The 20,962-nt window shown below is 50.3% G+C and overlaps 1 protein-coding gene across 7 annotated transcripts in view; it reads left to right on the top strand.

The window, feature by feature from the left end:
- The first annotated feature begins 403 nt into the window (after positions 1-403).
- Positions 404-20,962, top strand: part of PAQR8 (progestin and adipoQ receptor family member 8) — a 43,150-nt gene continuing 22,591 nt past the window's right edge. For 5 of the 7 annotated variants that reach the window (XR_006173185.2, XR_010599354.1, XR_010599353.1 and 2 more), the window contains exon 1: positions 5,242-5,470. Coding sequence is in view for 1 of the 7 variants with exons in the window: in XM_005308337.5 (XP_005308394.2) it covers positions 5,291-5,470 (180 nt within the window). In the remaining 6 variants the exon portion in view is untranslated. Of the gene's footprint in view, positions 554-4,450; positions 4,564-5,241; positions 5,471-20,962 lie in introns of those variants that run through there. The other 2 variants (XM_042845234.2, XM_065587491.1) reach the window with 2 other exon arrangements.

Below are 20,962 nucleotides of genomic sequence, written 5' to 3'. Positions count from 1 at the left end.
ACCAAGATGCATTTAGACTGGAAGGGGGGAGGGGAAACAACAGGGATTAAACTTGTGCAAAAGGTTATTTCATTGCATTTTTAAATGCCTTGATTTTAGCATTTTAGCAGTGATACATAACCGTAATTACCGTTATAAGAGAAGTTACGTTATAAATAAAACATCATAGAAATCAGAGCTGGAAAAGACCAGTTAGGTTACCTAGTCCACAGCCACTGCTTCTGTAGCTCGGTCCCTGTGCTGTGGTCTGCGTAGTGCAATCATGTAACTCAATGACTCAGGCCACGGGGGTTCCACCACTTTCCCAACAATCTAATAGACCTTGTTTTTAGGATTTGTTTTTTCTAATTTTCAGCCTCAGTTTCCCCTGCTCAATTTCTTTCTATTCCTCCTAGTGATATACCTCTTTGGATCGCACAATCTGTGGCTGCACAGTCCCAAGTGGCTCTTGGATGCTGATGTGATTGTGATCCAATCCTAATGCACATGAAGTACCATTGAGTTAGTGGGGCTGGAGTGGCCAGGATCCCTGCAAGCAGCCAGGAATGAGACGGTAAGAAGGGTGAATAATTATGAGACCGAAACACAGGAGTTTATCAATCAGACTACAAACACCTACTGAATTCTGTTTGCAGTGCTGTTGTGGCCATGTTGGTCCCAGGATATTAGAGAGACATGGTAGGAGAGGTAATATCTTCTGTTGGACCAACGTCTGTTGGTGAAAGAGACCAGCTTTTGAGCTTCCACAGAGCTTTCCTTCATGTCTGGGAAAGGTACTCAGAGTGTCACGGCTAAATGCAAGGTGGAACACGTTGTTTAAGCATGAGGCGTTAACACGTACTGAATTTTGTTTCATGTCTACTTTTAGGCATGCACTTTACAAGCTCTATGCTACTCTTGAGCCACATGAGAAATTTTCCTGATGTCAATGGGGGCCGCAGCCATGGCTTGAGGGCGTGCTATGGCCCTGTCTGTGTCACAGCATCACTGTAAAGACCAAATGCTGGATTTAGCACAGTTTAGGTTACCAACTAGCACCTAGAATGAATACATCTTCCTGCTCAAAAAGAATCATTAACTATACATGGGCCCACTTCTGGGGAGGAGACCAGCCTACAGAACACTGAACAAGAGAGCGGGAGGGAAAATTTTGGTTAAAGACATCAGGGAATAGCCCCACTGCTTGTCCACCGAGAGATCAAACAGGAACTCATTATGAAGACACACACACAGGGCACTGAGTGGAACTCGGTTTATCATCTCCCTTGGGAAGATGAATGGATTTGAACCTGGGGTGCAAAAAAATGTTTGCCTTCCCAACTGTGGGCCTGACTCAGTGAAATGCTGAGCACTCAACTCCAGTGGGCAATGAGGGCAATAAGCACTTCGCAGGATCATGCCCCTGGTGCTTAGAATATTAGGTTATTCCCCTCCAGCATGGATAATACTCTAACCAGGTGTTCTCCCCCTTTTTCTTTATTTCCCCCAACATGCTATAAAAACTCCACGGCCCACCTGTGCCACAACAACTGTTTTTCTGCATATAAAAGCATAGGTGCTGGAACTAGGGGTGCTGGGGGTGCAGCCACACCCCTTGGCTTGAAGTGGTTTCTATCATATACAGGGTTGACAGTTTGGTTCAATGGTTCACAGCACCCCCATTATACAAATTGTTCCAGTGCCCCTGTATAAAAGCCAGGGCTGGAATTAGGGGGTAGCGAGCAAGGCAATTGTCCGGGGCCCCCGCAAAGCTAAATTGCTCAGGCTTCGGCTTCACCCCCAGGTGGTAAAGCTCGGGGCAGAGGGGCTTCAGCTTTCTGCCCTGGGCTCCATATTGACCCTGCTTGGTGGACCCCCCTGAAACCTGCTCCCGGCCCCCAAGGGGGCCTCAGACCCCTGGTTGAGAACTGCTGCTCTAACCATTAAAGAGAGAAGAAACCAGTCATGTGTGAGTACAGTCATGCTAGAAAACAGGGTTATTCGATACAATAAACTGTCTCCCTGTGTTGGAAATTACAAAACAGCAGCTCAGCAGAGGATGCAGAAAGGGGTTTAGTATAGAAGCAGCTGTGAAACTAGTTAACTTCCTAATTGACTGCATTTACATCAAAACGGTTGCAAACCAGTTCCCCTTTTAAGACAAAAGTCTCTTCCCTCCCATGCACTCTCATCAAAACCCCTGGGGTTGGGCAGGGCAGAATTTGGTCCATGGTGAGCAAAGAAAATTATTCAGGATCCAGACTATGTATATGTTGCAAGACTAGACCTGGGCTGAACAGGTTTCAATGACATGGTGAATAAAATGGCAGCAGCTGCTGGTAGCTTGTCTACACTGGAACGCCTACTGCCAGTACCACTGGTGGAGCTGTATTGGAAGCATCAACAGTGGCAAATTTTAGTGGGAAAAGCCTAGTATCAATACAGCTGTAGGCACTCATCCTCCAACTTCTTGCACACAGGTGGACTGAAGCACTTGTCTGGAGTTACACTGATTTCAATGGGACAGTCACTCCGGGCAGAAGCCCCACTGAAATCAATGCAGGGGCAGTAAGTCCATCCTCTTGCAAGTAGTTGCAGGACTGGAGCCTGAGTATCTGAATGGCTGCAGAGGGGCAAGACTTTTTTCTGGATTGCCATCTAGCCCCCTCAAAATTCACAGGAGATGCCTGATTTTTTAGAGGCTATTCCATGCCCCATAAAACTACCATTAGGATATTAACGCTTCATACATGTGTACTCTGAGATGGGTGCTGGGCCAGAACACCGTGATTTGGGGCTGTCACAGAAACGCCATTGTGATTTTGCAATATCATGGTGTGACTCAGATTCCGTCTCAGATAAAAATAACAAGGATCTTGTGAGTTCTTCCTATTCAAAAAATGGTGTGTTTCAATGTCACCTTTTTCCTACATTGCCAGAACAGAATACACAGGTCTGGAAATATTACTGAAAATACAATCATCTAAAAGAGATCAAACCTTTGCATAGGGGATGTAAATAGGCTTTCTGCTGCTGGTATCTAGAGCTGAGGATTGCTGATTTTTGACAGTAACCGACAATAATGTAGATTAGTAAAGGAGGGAAGGCAGCAGGGATAAAGGTTTATAGAGTATTATATTGTGGTATTATACAGGAAGCACAGTTTAAAGTGGGGGTGGGGGAACAACAGGGATTAAACTTGTGCAAAAGGTTATTTCATTGCATTTTTAAATGCCTGTATGTGACTGTGTGTGTGTGCAGGTGAATGTAACTGTGTGTCTGTCTTAACCTGTGTGTTTATGTGATTTGTGCATGTCTCCGTGTGACAATGTGTATATGTGAATGTGACTGTGTGTCTGTGTTAAAATGTGGTTTTTTATGTGATTTTTGTGTGTGCGCCTCTAGTAGGGTGACCAATGTCCCTATTTTATAGGGACAGTCCCGATTTTTGGGTCTTTTTCTTATATAGACTCCTATTACCCCCCACCCCCATCCCGATTTTTCACACTTGCTGTCTGGTCACCCTAGCCTCTAGGTAACATGGGTGGGTGTATGCACGTGAATGTGACCGTGTTACATTGCGTGTGTTTATGTGACTGCGTATCAGGGTCTGTGTATGTGTGTGTTTTAAAGAGTGTATGGGAATGTGATTCCTGGGTGTCAAGGTATGGGGGGGGGGGGGGACGGTCAAAATGTGTGTTTTATGTGCATGTTTGTCAGAGTGTGTGTTGGGGGGGTCAATATATGTTTGTGTATATGGGGGGGAGATTGGTATGTATTTCAGATCTGGCTGTGTGTGTATCAGGGTGTGTGAAAGGGTCACTGTGGGAGAGGGCTGGGCTGGGTGTGTATCAGGAGTCTCAAGGGGCTCACTGTTTGTGTGTGGATCAGGCAGTGTGTGTATCGGGGGTGCTGAGGGGCACTGTGCGTGTGTGTGCAAGATCAGGCTGTTTGTATCAAGGGGGCACTGTGTGGGCCAGAGACTGGGCTGTGTGTGTGTATCAGTGGGTGTGAAGGGGTCACTATGTTGCGGGGATCAGGCTGTGTGTATCAGAGGTGTGGAGGGGGTCATTGTAGGGGGGATCGGGCTGTGCATGTATCAGGGTGTGTGGAGGGGTCACTATGTGGGGGGATCAGGCTGTGTGTGTACCAGGAAGTGTGGAGAGATCACTGTGTGTATGTGGGAGATTGGGCTGTGTATCAGGGAGTGTAGAGGGGTCACTGTGTGTGTAGCAGGGAGTGTGGGAGGGTCACTGTGCGGCGGGTGGGGCGGGGAGATTGGGCTGTGTATGTATCAGGGGGTGTGGAGAGATCACTATGTGTATGTGGGAGATTGGGCTGTGTATCAGGGAGTGTGAAGGGGTCACTGTGTGTGTGGGAGATCAGGCTGTGTTTGTATCAAGGGTGTGGAGGGGTCACTGCGTGGGGGAGAGATTGGGCTATGTGTGTGTATCAGTGGGTGTGGAGAAGTCACTATGTTGAAGGGATTGGGCTGTGTGTGTACCAGGCCGTGTGAGGAGGTCACTGAGTGTGGACCAGGGGTAGGAGGACACTGTTGGAGGAGTCAGTGTGTGTGTACCAGGGGTAAGGAGGGCTCACTCTGGGAGGCATTGTACTGTGTGTGTACCAGGGTGTGGGGGGGAGGGAGTTAGTGTGCATACCAGGCAGTGTGTGGGGGTCAGTGTGTGTACCACGGTTTGTGTGTCAGGGGGAATCAGTGTCTGTACCAGGCAGTGGGAGAGGGTCAGTGTGTGTGGGATCAGTGTATACTAGGTATTGGAGGGGGGGGGGTCTCACGGGGGGGGGGGCGGGGGGGGTTAGTATATGTGTGAGATCAATGTGTACCAGGCTGTTGGGAAGTTTTACTGGGAGGGGATCAGTGTGTACTAGGCAGTGGGAGGTCTCACTGGTGGGTGGGGGGGGATCAGTGTGTGTGTGTGGGGGTGGTCTCACTAAAAGGGTCAGTGTGTGTGTGTGTGTGTGTGTGTGGCGTGGGGGGGTCAGTGTGTATCTGGCGGTGGGAGGGGGTCACTGGGGGTTAGTGGGGGGTCAGTATGGATCGGGCAGTGAGGTTGGAGTTGGGGGTCACTGTACCAGGCAATGGGGGACTCACTGGGCAGTCAGTGTGTGGGGGTGGGTCACTATGTACCAGGCGGGGGGGACACTGGGGGGGGGGCGTTCGGGGCCATGCGGGTGCCCCCCCCCCCCCCCGCGCTGTAATGCCGGGTCCCGGCCCGGGCTGGACGCGGAACCGGCCCGGCCAGGTGCCGAGCGAAGCTGCCGAGGGAGGCGGGCGCAGTAGGCGGCCGCTATGGGCAGGGCATGCGCGGGGCAGGGCTCCCCGTCAGCCCCCGGCCCCGCCCGCCTGCAGGCAGCCCCGGCGGGAGATGCGCAGCCCGGCCGGCCGGCGGCTCCATCCCGGGCACCCCAGGGCCGTGGCTGCCGCCGCCGCGCTCCAGGCTCGCAGGGAGCGGCTGCTGCTGGAGGCGCGGTGAGTCTGCAGCGACACCGATCCCGGGCTGGGCGCGCGGGGCAGCATCACCGCCCAGTCTGGGAGGTCCCGTGGGGCATCCAGAGCGGGCACCCCCGCACAGAAACAGATGCCCCCCGTGTGCCCCTCAGAGCGGGCACCCCCGCACAAAAATAGATGGCACCCTCCGTGCCTCCCCCCAGAGATGGGCACCTCCCTGCACAGATATAGATGGGCACCCCCCCGTGTGGTCCCCTCTAGAGATGGGCCCCCCATGGCACAGAAAGAGATGGGCACCCCCCATGTACCCTCCCAAAGATGAGCACTCCCGCACAGAGATGCCCCCCCCCCATGTGGCCCCCTCTAGAGATGGGCACCCTTGGCACAGAAAGAGATGGGCACCCCGGCACAGAAATACATGGGCACCCATTGTGTGTGTCCCCCAGAGATGGGCACCCTCAGAGTAGCACACAGACAGCACCACTGTCTCCCCCCCAATTAGGGCCCAGATATGAGCTCCCCTTCTACACCAACATAGATAGATACCATTGTGCTCCACCCCCACTCAGCTGAGCGCCTAGATTGAACACCCCTCGTATGCCCAAAGGATAGATAGGTACCTCTGTCCGCCCCAGAGAAGGACATCTTTTCAATTGGGCACCTTTTGCGCACCCACAGAGATAGCTGTGCCTGTACTACGCTCCACACAGTGTTGATCCTGGTGGTATGAAAGGAAGGATGGCCCAGTGGCTAGGGCATAAGCCTGGGAGGCTTTCAGATCCCTGGGCCAAATCCAGTTACCCTTGTGTAACACCGACAGACCCCAGTCGTCATCGAACCTGAGACCTCTGGAGCTTAGTGCATGAGCTAAAAGTCAGCTGGCTGTTAGCTAAGGTTGTAGAGCAGACTCATTTTATCTCTCTCTCTTTACGTGGTCTTCGTGCCACTAGATGGGACAGAACACCACACCTAGGAGATGTGTGGGTTACACCTGCTCAAGCAAAACTCTTGATTAACAGCTGAGTAAGGACCTGAGGATTGGCTCACTATTAGTACATCAGCTGGTCATATTTCTGATCTGCCTTTCTCAGGATGCACTATTTTGTTTGTATCTTTTCTGGGATGTGTTGTTTTACATCACACACAGTTGCAAGGTGTGTATTAGCTGTGGGCCTGATTCAAGGCTCACTGAAGTCGAACAATGTGAGTCTTTCCATTGATTTCAATGACCTTTGGATCAGGTCCTTTGTTGCTTGTATATTTCACTAGTACACCTCTACCCGGATATAACGTGACCCGATATAACGCGAATTCGGATATAACATGGTAAAGCAGTGCTCTGGGGGGGTGGGGCTGCGCATTCCGATGGATCAAAGCAAGTTCGATATAATGCAGTTTCACCTATAACCCGGTAAGATTTTTTGGCTCCCGAGGACAGCGTTATATCGGGGTGGAGGTGTATTTGGAAAAGAAGTACCCTGCACTTAAGGGAAAGTGAGCCCAAATTTGCTTTTTCCTTTGACAGGTTTCAGAGTAGCAGCCGTGTTAGTCTGTATCCGCAAAAAGAACAGGAGTACTTGTGGCACCTTAGAGACTAACAAATTTATTAGAGCATAAGCTTTCGTGGGCTCCCGAAGAAGTGTTAGTCTCTAAGGTGCCACAAGTACTCCTGTTCTTTTTCCTTTGGCCACTTTCTCTGCATTTGTACTTTATAATTTAAACTTCTGTAACCAGTACTTACAGTGATTTGGAAGAAGTGGATGTAGGGGGTCTATCAGCAACTCTGCTCAATTTTTTTTCCCTGGGTCTGTGTCCCCTGCCCTCCCCCTCACCTTAAGCACTGCTTAAAATCTCATGGCCAAATTCTGTTCTCAGTCACACAGGAGTCAACACACAGTAACTCCTTTGGGGCTCACTCCAGTGGGAGTGAGGTGAAATCACAGCCCCATGTGTATTAATTTTTACACACATATACTCAGCTGCATGTAGTATATAAACATGCTGTAGGGCACCTGATACGTGAACTAAGAGGCCTCTGCCATCTCTGATTTCTTGGATTTTATGAGTGGTTCATCATTGATTTCATTCTGCAAACCACTTTCCCCTGCCGCTTGGCACTGAGTATGTTTTGTCCGGAGAGGGTTCCAGAGACCACTTTAGTTAGTCTCACTCAAGAGAAGTTAACTTGAGGATAGATAACTAGAATTAACTCTGCAGTGAAAACATAGCCTGAGTTTACAAACCACAGTTTGAGAACCACAGCTTGCACTTCTACCTTGACTGATTAAGATTTAAAACAGGGGTGGGAAAACTTTTTGGCCTGAGGGCCACATCAGGGTTCTGAAACTGTATGGAGGGCCAGGTAGGGAAGGCTGTGCCTCCCCAAACAGCCTAGCCCCCACCCCCTATCCGCCCCCTCCCACTTCCCACCCCCTGACTGCCTCCCTCAGAACTCCCGACCCATCCAACACCCTCTGCTCCTTGTCCCCTGACCACCCCCTCCCAGAATCCCCCGCCCCAACCACCCCCCCAGGACCTCACCCCCATCCAACCCACCCTGCTCCCTGTCCCCTGACTGTCCCGCCCCCTATCCACATCCCCGCCCCCCGACACACACCCCCGGGACTCCCATGCCTATCCAACCCCCCCTGTTCCCCATCCCCTGGCTGCCTCCGCCCCATCCAACCACCCCCTGCTCCCTGTCCCCTAACTGCCCCCCAGGACCTCCTGCCCCTTATCCAACCCCCTGCCCCCTTACCATGCCACTCAGATCAGCAGGCCTGGCAGCCGCACTGCCCGGCCGGAGCCAGCCACGCCGCTGCGCTGACCGGCAGGAGCTCGCAGCCCCGCCACCCACAGCGCTGGCGGCACGGCGAGCTGAGGCTGCGGGGGAGGGGGGACAGCAGGGAAGGATCCGGGGGCTAGCCATGTGTTTGAGTTACAAGACAATCTGACAAACCCTCCTGCACTCTTCGCTTCTGTGATTCGTATTGCTGATCTAATGGATTGTCAGCCGTAGATTTAAGATCTAGTCCTATCTCTGCCACCATCTCATAAAGTAATTTGGGCCGCTCACTTAACCTCTCTGTGCCTTAGTTTACCCATCTGTAAATGGAGGCAGTAACCCTCACCAACCTTTGTGAAGTACTTTGCTGAAAAAGAGCTCTAGCACACAAAGTATCGTTAGTCATGAAAACATGGTTGCTGGGTTTGGAAAAAAAGGCCGCTTACCAGTACAGTACAATTATGAAAAACACAATACAAGGTAAATGTGGTGTTGATTGCTCTGTAGCTAGTATTATTAGTTTTCTGTGTACTCCCCTTTTCCTTTCTAACAAGGCTGTCAGCCTAGAGGGCAGCTGCTGTTCCATGCAGTATGTTACAGAAATGGCTCGCATGCTGTGCCTTCTCATGGAGACATCACTCTTGTTCCTTCTTGTTTGATTGTTTCCCTATAAAAAAATCATTCAGGCTGAAAGTATATGGTTACCTCTTTGTATATGGGAGAGAAACATAACAGTGGATTATATAAAGAGGTTGTGCTCCTGCTTTAGCATTAAGGGACAGTGTGAATTTATCCAGGCGTTGTCTAACAATTCCTAGAAACACAGAGAAAAATCAAGCCAAACCACCAAAACATTCTTTATTTACTCCTGTTTGCTGCTAAGGGTGTTTCCCACCAACCCCATGTAGTTGCAAGAAGGTTCAGACTCTAAAAATATCCTATGCATAATTTATTGTTATTTAATATTTCCACTGAGGCTGTGCCCAATAGCTTCGATCGGGATCAGGGCCCCTTTGCGTTAGGTGCTCTGCAGACACAGATATATGGGCCCTATCTTGAAGAGTTTACAGTCTGATTGCAACATTGTGCAGCAAGTGACCAGAACAAACAACAGAGGGGGAAAAATGAGGGAGGATGAGGGTAACAATGAGATCATGTGGTTGCACAAGCAGCTATGTGCACAACTTGATGTTTCTGAATAATTTACAAGGTTTAGTTATAGCTGTGTCAGGAACCCTCTCCCAGCAACCTTTACTGGCCCTTTAATGATAGTGTTCATGATTGTGCAATAAATTCCCCACAAGTTATAAGTTCCTGTGAAGAGTTTCTAAGCCAGGGCTTCTTTGCCTGGGGTTGTGACTCTTGGGGGTAGTGTCACAAACAGGTGTCGGCGTTGTGATCACTTGGTCCTTTTCATATTGCTAAATGGGAAGGGGCTCCTTTGCTAGATTGGAGGAGGGTGGGGGATGGAGGTACTAGTGTGTAAATGAGACCTGATGTGGAAAATATCCACAGCTCTAGGCAATTAGGGTAGGACTGAGAACATCTCACTGGTTGGGTTGCCAATTTTGGTTGGATGTATTCCTGGAGGTTTCATCACATCACATAATCTTTAATTAAAAGTTAGTCTTTAATTCCTGGAGAGTCCAGGGTAATCCTGGAGGGTTGGAAATCTTACTCACTGGTGTCACATTCTCTGCTTACAGGCGTGGCTGACAATGAGCATGATGCGTGTACATTTTTTTCTAGTGACTGTGGCACCAGAATTCATAGCCTTAAAAGTATTTCTGTGCATTTGTCTTTGTGGGGATGACATGTTTATAGCAAAACTAATCAGTCCAGCAGGATGTGCTGTGGGAGATTTTCTTGGCAACTGCTCTGTTGCTTTTCACAATGGTCTCACAGTTTTGTTTTGTTTTGTTTTGTTTTGTTTGGCATGCTGCAGTTGGTCACCTGATCACAAAAATCCCACCCAGAATTTAAATGTAATGCAGTTGGGAGCACAGTTCACGCAGTGCAGCAGACTCGTAAACACCCCCCCCCACCCCCCCCACCCCGGTCTGGGTAGCAGAACTAAGAGCACTTTCTTAGCGCTCATCAAATGACCTCTCTGAGGGCCTGATCTGGCAAACTCTTGTGTGGCTAGGCCTTGCTCACATGAGTCATCTCCACAAAGTCAATGGATCTATCTGTGTGAGAAAGGGTTTGCTAGACTGATTCCTGATTCTGCATCTACAGTAGCAAACCCCTCCACAATACCCCTCCAGCAGCATAGCACCCCCTAACCCCATACTGGGGTATTGGTCCTGTACTGATTCAGGAAGAAGATTACCTGGTCAACAGGCCTTGGATCTACAGTGAGGAAATGGACAGATGGAGGGTATCCAAAGAGTCAAGAGTTGCCTTCTAAAATGTTCTTATAACTCCCAGGCCTAGGAGGGTAGTTCCTAGCTGTGGTTGCTCAAGCGTATCTGTGACTGTTCACGCTCGTTGTTACCGATTCCCATGACTCATCTCCGCCATGGCAACCATTCACAATGCTGAGTCTGCACTCTAATTTTGCTTACACCTGGTGGAATGTATATCCATAACGGACCTTGGTCTGCTTCATTTCCACGGTATGCCCAGCCCAACCACTGGCTGATGCTGAAGGTGCATGGCATTGTCCAGGGGATAAGGGCAGTGGTGATGACCTCTTGCAAACTACTTTGCAGGCTATACATGTGCATCGGCTCTGAAATGCAGCCACCTCTGGGGTACGTAGTAACACTGCACAATGATTTGGGACAAGAGGTGAAGAAGGATCCTATATCCTATGTTGAAACTGCAATTTGGGAAGGCAGAAAGTGACTTCATTTGGAATTTGGTTAGGACTACGGTCCCTACTGTACAAATGAGCGATATTGTCTTGTGACAGAAAGATTCTGGCCAAATTTTTCAATTTTAGATGCCTAAAGTGAGACACCTAAATCCATAGCCTGCATTTCAGAGGTGCTGAGCAAGTTAGGAGTTGCTCTGGGAGCTCTGTACCTCTGCAAATCAGGCCACGTATTTAGGTGTCTAACTTAAGGTATCCAGGGTTAAAACTGTGTGACATAGTGGCTTTCCCCAGGGCACAGAGGGCAGAGTCAGCAGCCAGGATTAGACCTCAGTTCCTGGCTCACAGCCATGAATGAGTTCAGTCTACTTAGCCGCTCTTGTCCCCCAGGCACCAAAAAAACCCATGAAGAATTCTCCAGCACATCTCATCTTGGCAGGACTTTGCAAACTGCCTTTCCCTGTGTTGGAGCTCCAGGATCATTGATGTTTTTGTCTGGCGATGCCCTTGCACAGTTTTGTCATAACTCACCCTCATCCAAGGCCCTAGTACTCGGTTTGTTGTACACGATGCACAACTCTCATCTGCTGGAGACAACACAACTGACCGACAATGCAGTGTTGGTGTTGAGAAGTACATGGCTCAGCACAGCTGAGCTGGCTGCTAGCTGAACCTGCCTCCAGGCCAGAAAACAGCGAGACACGACATTCCGGTGGCTGTCCCGGGATTTAAATGGTGACACCAGCTCTGGTCATTTTTGATGGCTAATCTCTGTAAATTGTGAGACGCCAATTCCCAATACTTATGGGGACAAATCCTGCCTTCAGCTCCCTGTCTTCAGCTCCCCTTGGAGCTGTACATTTGTGTGTCTGAGGGCAGAATTAGGCCCATTTTCTTTTTTTCTGTAGCCCTCCGCAGACTTGTTCCAGTCTTTTCTCTTGCACCTTCTCTCTCTCCATCACTTCCTGCTCCCTCCACCACCTCCTCACTTCACACACTCTCATCGCTATTGGTGCAAGAGCCTTCTCCTCTGCAGCTCTGCCCTGTGAAATAGCCTCTCTGTACTGTTCTGTCTCACTGAGCTATGTTTTCAGGATTTAGACCAGGCCTGCACAACTTGTAAAGCGGCGAGGGCCATATTACTCCAAAGAAAACAGCTGAGGGCCGAACCCCCCCGAGCGCCACCAACTCCCCCCTCCCAGCCCCCCCCGAAACACAACACCCCCCCCCAGCGCCACCCGCCCCACGGAAACAACCCCCCAGCGCTGCCGAAACACCCCCACCCCCCCGCGCCACCTGCCCCACAGAAACAAACCCTCCTTCCCCAGCGCCACCCCACCGAAACAGCAGTATTGAACCTCAGTAATTTGTTATAGCGGGCCCCTAAGGTATTATAATTAAGGTAAAAGAAAAATGTCTTTTTGCTAGAAGTAGAATAAGATCTTCCTCCCACTTTGTAATCAATTGCCCTGTTGAATGAATGAGGTGTGAATGAGGAAGGTGTGGAAGGCAGGAACCTCCAGACAGCTGCAACCCTAGGAGAGGGCAGGGCCGGCTCTAGGATTTTTGCCTCCCCGAGCAAAAAATTTTTTGGCCGCCCCCCCTTTTTTTCATGCCACTCTCCCCCCACCCCGCCCCAACTCCACCCCTTCCCCAAATCCCCAGCCCCGCCTCCTTCCCTGGCGTGCCATATTTCCCCCTCCCCCATTGCTTCCTGCGGGCCCCCCGCGACCTCCCGCCCTAGCTCACCTCCGTTCCGCCTGCTTCCCTGGGTGTGCTGCCGCTCCGCGTTCAGGGGAGCAGGCGGAGCGGAGGTGAGCTAGGGTCGGGGGGCACAGGAAGTAAGGGGGGGGTAGAGGAACCGCTCCCCGCTCCAGCTCACCTCCGCTCCACCACCACCGCCTCCCCTGAGTGCTCGCCGCTCGGCTTCTTCTCCCTCCCGCCCTCCCAGCCTTGCTGCGCGAAATAGCGGTTTTGCGCGCGGCAAGCCTGGGAGGGAGGGGGGAGAAGCGGAGTGGCAGTGGCGCGCTCAGGGGAGCAGGCGGAGGCGAGCTGGGGCGGCGGGGGCACTTTTTCCCTATGCCCCAGAGTCCTTTTTCCCCATGCCCCGGAGTCAGCACCTATGATGGCCGGCGCCAGAATGCCACCCCTAGAAATGTGCCGCCCCAAGCACCTGCTTGTTTTGCTGGTGCCTGGAACTGGCCCTGGGAGAGGGGATGGGAGCCAGACCAGATCAATAGAACAGGTCAGCCACCGATTCGCCGCTCGCCTCCTCAGCCCCCCTCCCCCAGCTCGCCTACTTACTCCCCGCCACTGCCCGCCCGCTCGCCTACTCAGCCCCCCTCCTTCACCCGCCGCTTGCCTACTCACCCTCCCGTGGGCCGCACAGTGAGCCCACCTACTCAACCCCCGCGGGCCGCACAGTGAGCCCAAGCGGGCCGCATGTTGTGTAGGCCTGATTTAGACCCTTCCACCTCGTGCCTATGTACTGTTTGAGTTCACAGCCCAGAGGCTGAACACAGAACAGCAGCCATGCCGCCTAAGCAGCAAATCTAAGTGGATGCACAGGACGTGGGAGTTGCCATAAGATTCTGTAGTACCCATCCCAGTTCCACACACTTCAGGCTGAGTGCATTGTGCTACAGATGCTATAGCCGGAGATATTATAAAGTCAGATTTGAGGAGCTTTGCCCTTGCACAGTTTTGTTAACACGTCTTTCCTTTTGAAACCTCCAGGCCAAAATGTTCCAACATGGGTGCCTACGATTAGGCATCTAAATCCATCATTTAGGCCCCTAAGTAAAAGCAGCCTGATTTTCAGAGCTGCTAAGCACCTGCAGCTCCTGTTGACTTTGGTAGGCTTTGTGGGGCCAGCAAACTCTGGAAACCCAACTACTTTAATATGGGTGCCAAACAGCCCCCACATTAGAGCATTTTGGCCCAAGTGAGTTTTAGGGCTTATGAAATGTGCCTATTTACATCCTTCCCCTCTCATCTGAGAGAACCAGTGGTGGAGGTGGTTGCCATCTAGTGGAAACCAGATTGGAGCCACCAACTCACTATCAGAGGGGTAGCCGTGTTAGTCTGAATCTGTAAAAAGCAATGGAGGGTCCTGTGGCACCTTTAAGACTAACAGAAGTATTGGGAGCATAAGCTTTCGTGGGTAAGAACCTCACTTCTTCAGATGCAACTCACTATGGAGAACCAAGTAACCAGCAGGTCGGAATAGCTTTTGGTTTCTGCCTAGTCTGGGTTTGAAGGAGTGACCTAGAGGTAAAAGGTTCTACAGCCCAATTCTAATTTCCTGACCCATTCAGTCCCTCACTTGGGTGAGTGCTTTGAATGTGTCCTTTGACTGATAGAAATCAGATGGAGTTTGGGTGAAATCCTGGCCCTATTGAAATCAGTGGCAAAGCTCCCACTGACTTCAGTGGGTCCCGGATTGCCCCTTTGTGTAGAAATAAAACCTATCTATTTAATATATGATGTAGTAACTGCACTTTGAGCACCTTCTGTCCAAGGATTTCAAAGCACACACACAAGGATGTGCCAGTAAAGCTGGTAGGTATTATTAGCCCCATTTTATAGATTCACAAACCGAGACATGGAGAAGTTAAGAAACGTATTCCAATTGTGCCCTCTAATGTTGGTGCTTTGATTTTTGGATGCACAGCGTGAGACAGCTGGGATCTGATTTTACAGAAATGCTGCGCTCCTGCAGTTCCTGCCTGTGAGAGGTGTGGATGCTCAGCATGTCTGACAACTGGAGCCTAGATCATAGAATATCAGGGTTGAAAGGGACCTCAGGAGGTTCTAGTCCAACCCCCTGCTCAAAGCAGGGCCAATCCCCAGACAGATTTTTGCCCCAGATTCCTAAATGGCCCCCTCAAGGATTGAACTCACAGCCCTGGGTTTAGCAGGCCAATGCTCAAACCACGGAGCTATCCCTCCCCCCTAATCAAAATATCACTGCGTCCTTTACTGTCACCTATTAGACCTTGGGTGAAATTCATCCCTGGTGTAAATTCATTGAATCTGCCCTCTTATATGTTACTACGGGGACAGTGCAAACACAGAGACCGATTCTGATCTCAGCTACATGAGTGTAAATCCAGAATAATTCAAGTGAAGTCTGGATTTGCACAGGTGTAGCTGAGATCAGAATCTGTCCCTTAGTTATCTGAATGCACAGCACTCACCACCGTCAAGCTGTAGCAGTTGGCAGGAAATGTGGAGGTGACAGGTTTATGCACCACAGGAAAAGGAAGTGATGACTGAGAGTGAAGGGAGCTACTAACAGCAAGTATGTGATGTTCTCTCTGTTTCGCAGCCAAGGGCAATAGTAGTTCCCAATGGTCACGTGGGAAAGGGCTGGGAAATATTTACAGTCGTGCTAGGCTGCTCATTTCAAAATAAGTTCCATTATTCCCCCCCTTCCCCCCCCCCCCCCGCTATTCGATTCTAGATCAAGTTACTTCTACGATTGTAGAAGAGTGAGTTTGTTCTAAGGCGATTTGACTGGGGAGTGCAAATGGGCAGTGGGCCTGATTAGAAATGCAGAGCAGTGAGTGGAAAGACTCCTGGTTCAGAGGACTTTGGATCAAATCCATGGTGAGTGCACCTCTCACTACATCCTTTCAAGCTCAGCTCAGTCGATACCCAAAGACATGATCATCTGGTGGCCGTTTGGTGGGAGGTGGTGCTCTCAGTCTAGTTCCTAATGGGTGCCTTTCAGGTGAGATGCGGGGGGCTCCTTACTTGAGAGAGCCCCGTCATTGTCGGGGAGTGTCTAGCTCAAGGAACTGATAGCAGGTCTCCCCCAACTGGTCTTCACTGCTGAGAAGGGGCAGTTTCTTTCTAATCACTGTTGCAGAGAAGCCAAAGACGGCCAACACCTTGAACTGCAAGTGGAAACCAGTGCAGAGATTCAGTCACCAGAGCTATGTGCTCCTAGGGTATGTCTACACTGCAGTGTAAGCCCAGGGTTAGTGGGACTGGAGTCAGTTAACCTGTGTTGGGAACCCTGGGCTTGAGCATCTACATTGTATTTAAACTCTTCGTTACGGATTTTCTAACCTGTGCTCAAACCTAGGGCTCTGGCATCTGCACTGCAGGACCCGAGTCAAAGTAACCACATCCCAGAGACCACAGCGCTCCTCCCCTCCATGTTGCCGCTCTAGACCGTGGTGCGCTGTGGGAAAACTTTACTGACTGCACTACATGTTACAAGTTCACTCTCCTTTGCAAATTCAGGAGCCTCTCTGATAGTGTGCTTGCAGATCAGTGGTCAGAAGAGAATGGGTTAACGCCGACCTGAGCTGCTGCCCTTTGCCAAGGGGCGGAAGCTTCCGTTTTCAATAGAGTGGATTGCAGATTGTTGGGATAGAAAGGACTAAGGAAGTTGTCCCATGGAATTGTGGGATACTTGCGGATGACTCCTGGGACCTGAGTCAAGCATGGCTGAAGCTACACTGCAAAGCAATAGGGCTCGGACCCTGTTTCCCAGCTTGACCTGAGCTCAGACCCTCCAGCCCTGCAGGATCCCGGGACTGGGTAAGTGCAATTGCAGTGTGGACATAAGGGGGTTGAGCTTTGAGCCTGGGCTCAAGCGCGGGTTTACATGGCAGTATAGACATACCCCTTGTGACCTGCCTCGCTCAGCCATTAAGCAGCTGCATTCAGCATCCGCTGAGGCCCTAGGGGGACTACCACGGTCATCTCAATTCAAGAACATTATACTTGATGAGCCTGGAAATGACAGCCATGTGTGTAGCTGTGGCGTGGCCCACATTAGAGAGGGATGGTCACAACTTCTGGCCAGTTACAGATAGTAGGAATGAAAGGAAGCAGTGGCCCCCACTGCTATCTGGGCAGTCATGGCTCCAACAGGGACGGAGGCCATTATCCGTCATGACGACTGCTAAACATAACCCTTCAACTTCTGTTCTTCTACACACTGCCACCAAGCACTAGGCATATCTTGTGCAGGTTTGATCACTCCCTCTCAGCTCCCAGTCTCAGCTGGATAGTGGGAAGGTAATGAGCCAGCAGAACCTAGCTTTATTTCAAAGGAGACATAGAGCGAGTGTCAGCTAATAAAACTGTGCCCCTTCGTTTTTGCAGTCTCCCTTCGTGGCTTCACATACACATCGAACAGGAGGGATGGCAAGACAGAAGGCAGAGATTCTTTGGGGAGAAGGAATTCTGGAGCTAGTCAGGGATTAAACTTTTATGACAAATTCCTAAGTTGTTTTGTGTGTAGGCTTCAAAATGGGCCCACTTTGCATTTTTAACAAACTTTTGGCAACATTTTTGTGAATTGAAATCGTTACCCAAAACCTTGTTTTGTAAATGAAAAGTTTCCGTAATGATGTTTGATAAAGATGCCTATGAAAAATGCTTCAGAAAATGTCACAAACAATTAGCTAACATCAATAGTTTTTGCAAAAATATTTTGATTTTTAAAAATGGCCCTTTTTCAACCCAAAAACTTTGTATTTCAAAAAATGTCAACAATCTCTAATGATTTTGCTGAAGGGCCATCCCATCCGTCCTCACAAGAGCCGGCAGGCAAGTCAACAAAACCTTGTAGCCGATGGCACTAGAACCTTGCCATAAGTGGCAAGCATGCTTTTAGCACTGCATAAAATAATAATAGTAATGACTTGGGCGGTTGCTAGGGGGAGACCATTCACCATTGTTATTGTCATGTTATAGAGAATCACGGTCTTTCTTAAACAAGAGACATTTATTAAAGAAAACAATTGCAAATACAGATACAAACAGACTTCCATGCAGCTCCAGTTCCAGCTTTGTCACCCTTGTTTACCAGGAACCACACAAAGACATCTAGTGACTGAATAGCATACTGCAAGTAAACATACCAGATCAGTACAATCTCTGTCTCTCAGTTCTGAGGCCAAAGTGATGGTGAAATAGAGAATTGTCACATAGCATCGGACTTTCCTCATTCAAACCTCCCCTCTAGACTTAGACCAAAAGTAAAGGTCTAGAAACAGTTTGGGTTTGCTAACTCTTTTACACCTGTTTTGTGGCATTAATACAAGGGGGGAAAGGATCATTCTCCTTGAATTTGCACATTTTTACTGGGCTTGTAATGACACAACTTGGCTGTGGTCCCCTCAGTCTTTCCCTTTTCTCAGATCCCAAACAAATGACACTTAGTTGATGTTGTTTGGGAACAGGCAAAATAATTGAATCCCCCAGAGAGCGGGGTGAGGACAGATTCTGAAATAGACGCCCTACAAATGAATGCAGCTTTCAGCTGAGGCTACACCCCCGCGAAAGGGAGAGAATAGAAGCTCTGTGAAAGGGAAACAGCCAGTGCTGACCTTGGATTTCTTTTCTCTGTAACATTAATTGCTTGTTGCTTTGTTCACCACATGACTGCTGGAAATTGCCAACTTGTTCCTGCTCACACGGGCGCTGTTTAAAATAAGCCACCTAGGAGTTTCTTAACTTAGGGTTGTTTATCCAGGTTTCAGGTGTGTTTCTTGTGATTTTTTTCTTTAATGCCAGGATGTTATTGTAAAAGTGTCTAGCCGTGGTTTATCCCTTTAAACATTAGCGCTTTCCAGACTGTTAGCTACATGATTGCTTGGAGTGTCAGTCTGTTTTCTATCATCAGCTAAGCGTTTGCAGGTACACTTGAAGTCAATGGGAGCTTGAGGGCTCAGCACTTTTGAAAAGCAGGCCCTACCTAGATTCTGGATGGCCTACATTTTGACACACACCATACTAACTGTAGCCAGTACTAGTCTAGTACAGACGCTGGCTGGCTGGATACTACCAAAAGTTGCAGCGACCTCACTGAATGTCCTCTGTGACTTGCAGTGCCAAGGGGATGTAACGGGTGTGACCAGGCACCCAGGGTTGTATAGTCCACATGCACATGCTTGTACCCAGCTGGCCTGACCTGCTCCTAACCCCTCTGCACAGTCTCCCCCAGCCTTTGAGCAGAACGAGCAAGGAGCCCTGCACAGGCTGAGCCAGGCTTCAGGACCGCACGATCATGTTGCTTTGGCCGTGTATGAGTGCCCTGTTTGCAGGAGAAGGGGTCATCACACCCGCGTCTGTCTAATCCATCTGCCTAGCTAGATTTGTATATTGCGCCCACCAGCGTAGTGTCCGCTCAGCTAGGTGCTAGCCACCGTCTGACTCCTCTTATGTCAGTGCCACAGCGTTCAGTTGAGCATTGGTTAACTTAAACTCTCAACCAGAGCCCCAGTGCCATCCTCTGACCCCAGTGCAGGCGGCTGCAGTGATCCCCCGGGGCCATCCAGGAGGTTTGGGCCCCAAGCCCTTCGGATAAACAGGTCTGTATTGTGTAGAGCCAGGTCTGCAGGCTCCAAAGGGTTAACGAGGGCCTTGGGTCTTGTCACTCAAGCTAGCGATACCCATTCCGTCCTCCCTGCTCTGGTAAGAGCTGTGCTCACTGGTAGCCTGGCGATTACCACCCAGATTTCACTTTTCCGCGGTAGGGCTGAATTCTTGGCTGCTGTTTGCTTAAAGGAGAGATGGGGAAGGGTTAGCATGGTGCTTTGGTTACACACCATCTCCCTTGGGACGGGCCAGTGAGCATCCCCCAAGCAATGATTCCACAGAAGAGAGGCTGATGATATGCTGAAAGGTGAGTACCAAGTGCCTGCACATGGAAGCTACAGCTGTCGCAGGAAGTTGCTACACAACTGCCCTCCATGTGGCTTGGCCCTCAGTGATCTGTGTGCTGTGACTGCCTCTCTCCCCCTGACCACGAAGGCCAGCTGATGTGCTCCAGCCAGGGCCGGCTGCAGGCACCAGCGCAGGAAGCAGGTGCTTGGGGCGGCCAATGGAAAGGGGCGTCACGTCCGGGTCGTCGTCAGCAATTCGGCAGCGGGTCCCTCAGTCCCCTCGGAGGGAAGGACCAGCCGCCGAATTGCCGCTGAAGAATGAAGTGGCACGGTAGAGCTGCCGCCGAAGTGCCACCGATCATGGCTTTATCTTTTTTTTTTTCTTCACCGCTTGGGGCGGCAAAAAAGCTGGAGCCGGCTCTGGTTCCAGCACCCAGTGCCCAGGTTTAAACATCAGGGGCCTGGTGCAGGACATTCCCAGCAGGCAACCCTCGCTCTGGACCTTGCTGGGACAATCGATGCTGGATTGTGAGCTTGGAGAGTGCCATTGGGATAGAAATCCAATCTGGGGCTTGAACGGCCTTCACCTTGCTCTAATTCAGAGTCATCTGAGCCCTGAGGCGGTGTTACAGCTCCAGAACCGTGGTGCGGGGAGGAGCGTGTTTGGCTGCTCCCTGCATGTGGGAATGGAGGGCATTGAGGGAGGGTGAAATGCTTCAATTGAGTTTTCAGCATCAAAGCTCAATAATAATTAAAAAAGGGCTATATCAGGAGAGGGACTGGGAGCCCAGTGGTGAGTGCAAGGTTAGGGTGTATAACCAGCTGGTGTGCACAGTGCAGCACAGGGTCAGTGCTCATGCAGGGGCGTAGTGCAAAACCCAAGGACTGTTTGATTGTCAGCTGGAGACACCAGACAATGGGATCTCTGCATTACAATAGAGACCATCCTATCTGCAAGATGTGTGGTCGTGTTTTCCTTCCAGAGCGTTATTTTTATTATTATTTGTATTGGAGTAGCCTCGAAGTGGGAGTACAAGAAACCAACAACACACTATGCTGGGAGCAGTCGATATCCCATAAATGCCATGCAGAAAACCTCCGCCACATTTGTGATATTACAGGTTTATCGTGCCCTTACCGCACAGTCCTGCTTTGGGGTCCGTGCAGAGCTGCACTCCAGTGTGACCTGGTGGAGGGATTGTTCCTGAAGTAGGCAGGTGGGAAGGTGATTGCTGCTGTGGCCCTGGGATGCAGCACGCAGTCACTGCACTGTGGGGTCT

Source organism: Chrysemys picta, chromosome 3, assembly GCF_011386835.1.
Source record: "Chrysemys picta bellii isolate R12L10 chromosome 3, ASM1138683v2, whole genome shotgun sequence".
NCBI lineage: Eukaryota > Metazoa > Chordata > Testudines > Emydidae > Chrysemys > Chrysemys picta.
This window is presented reverse-complemented; position numbering and strand designations above follow the sequence as displayed.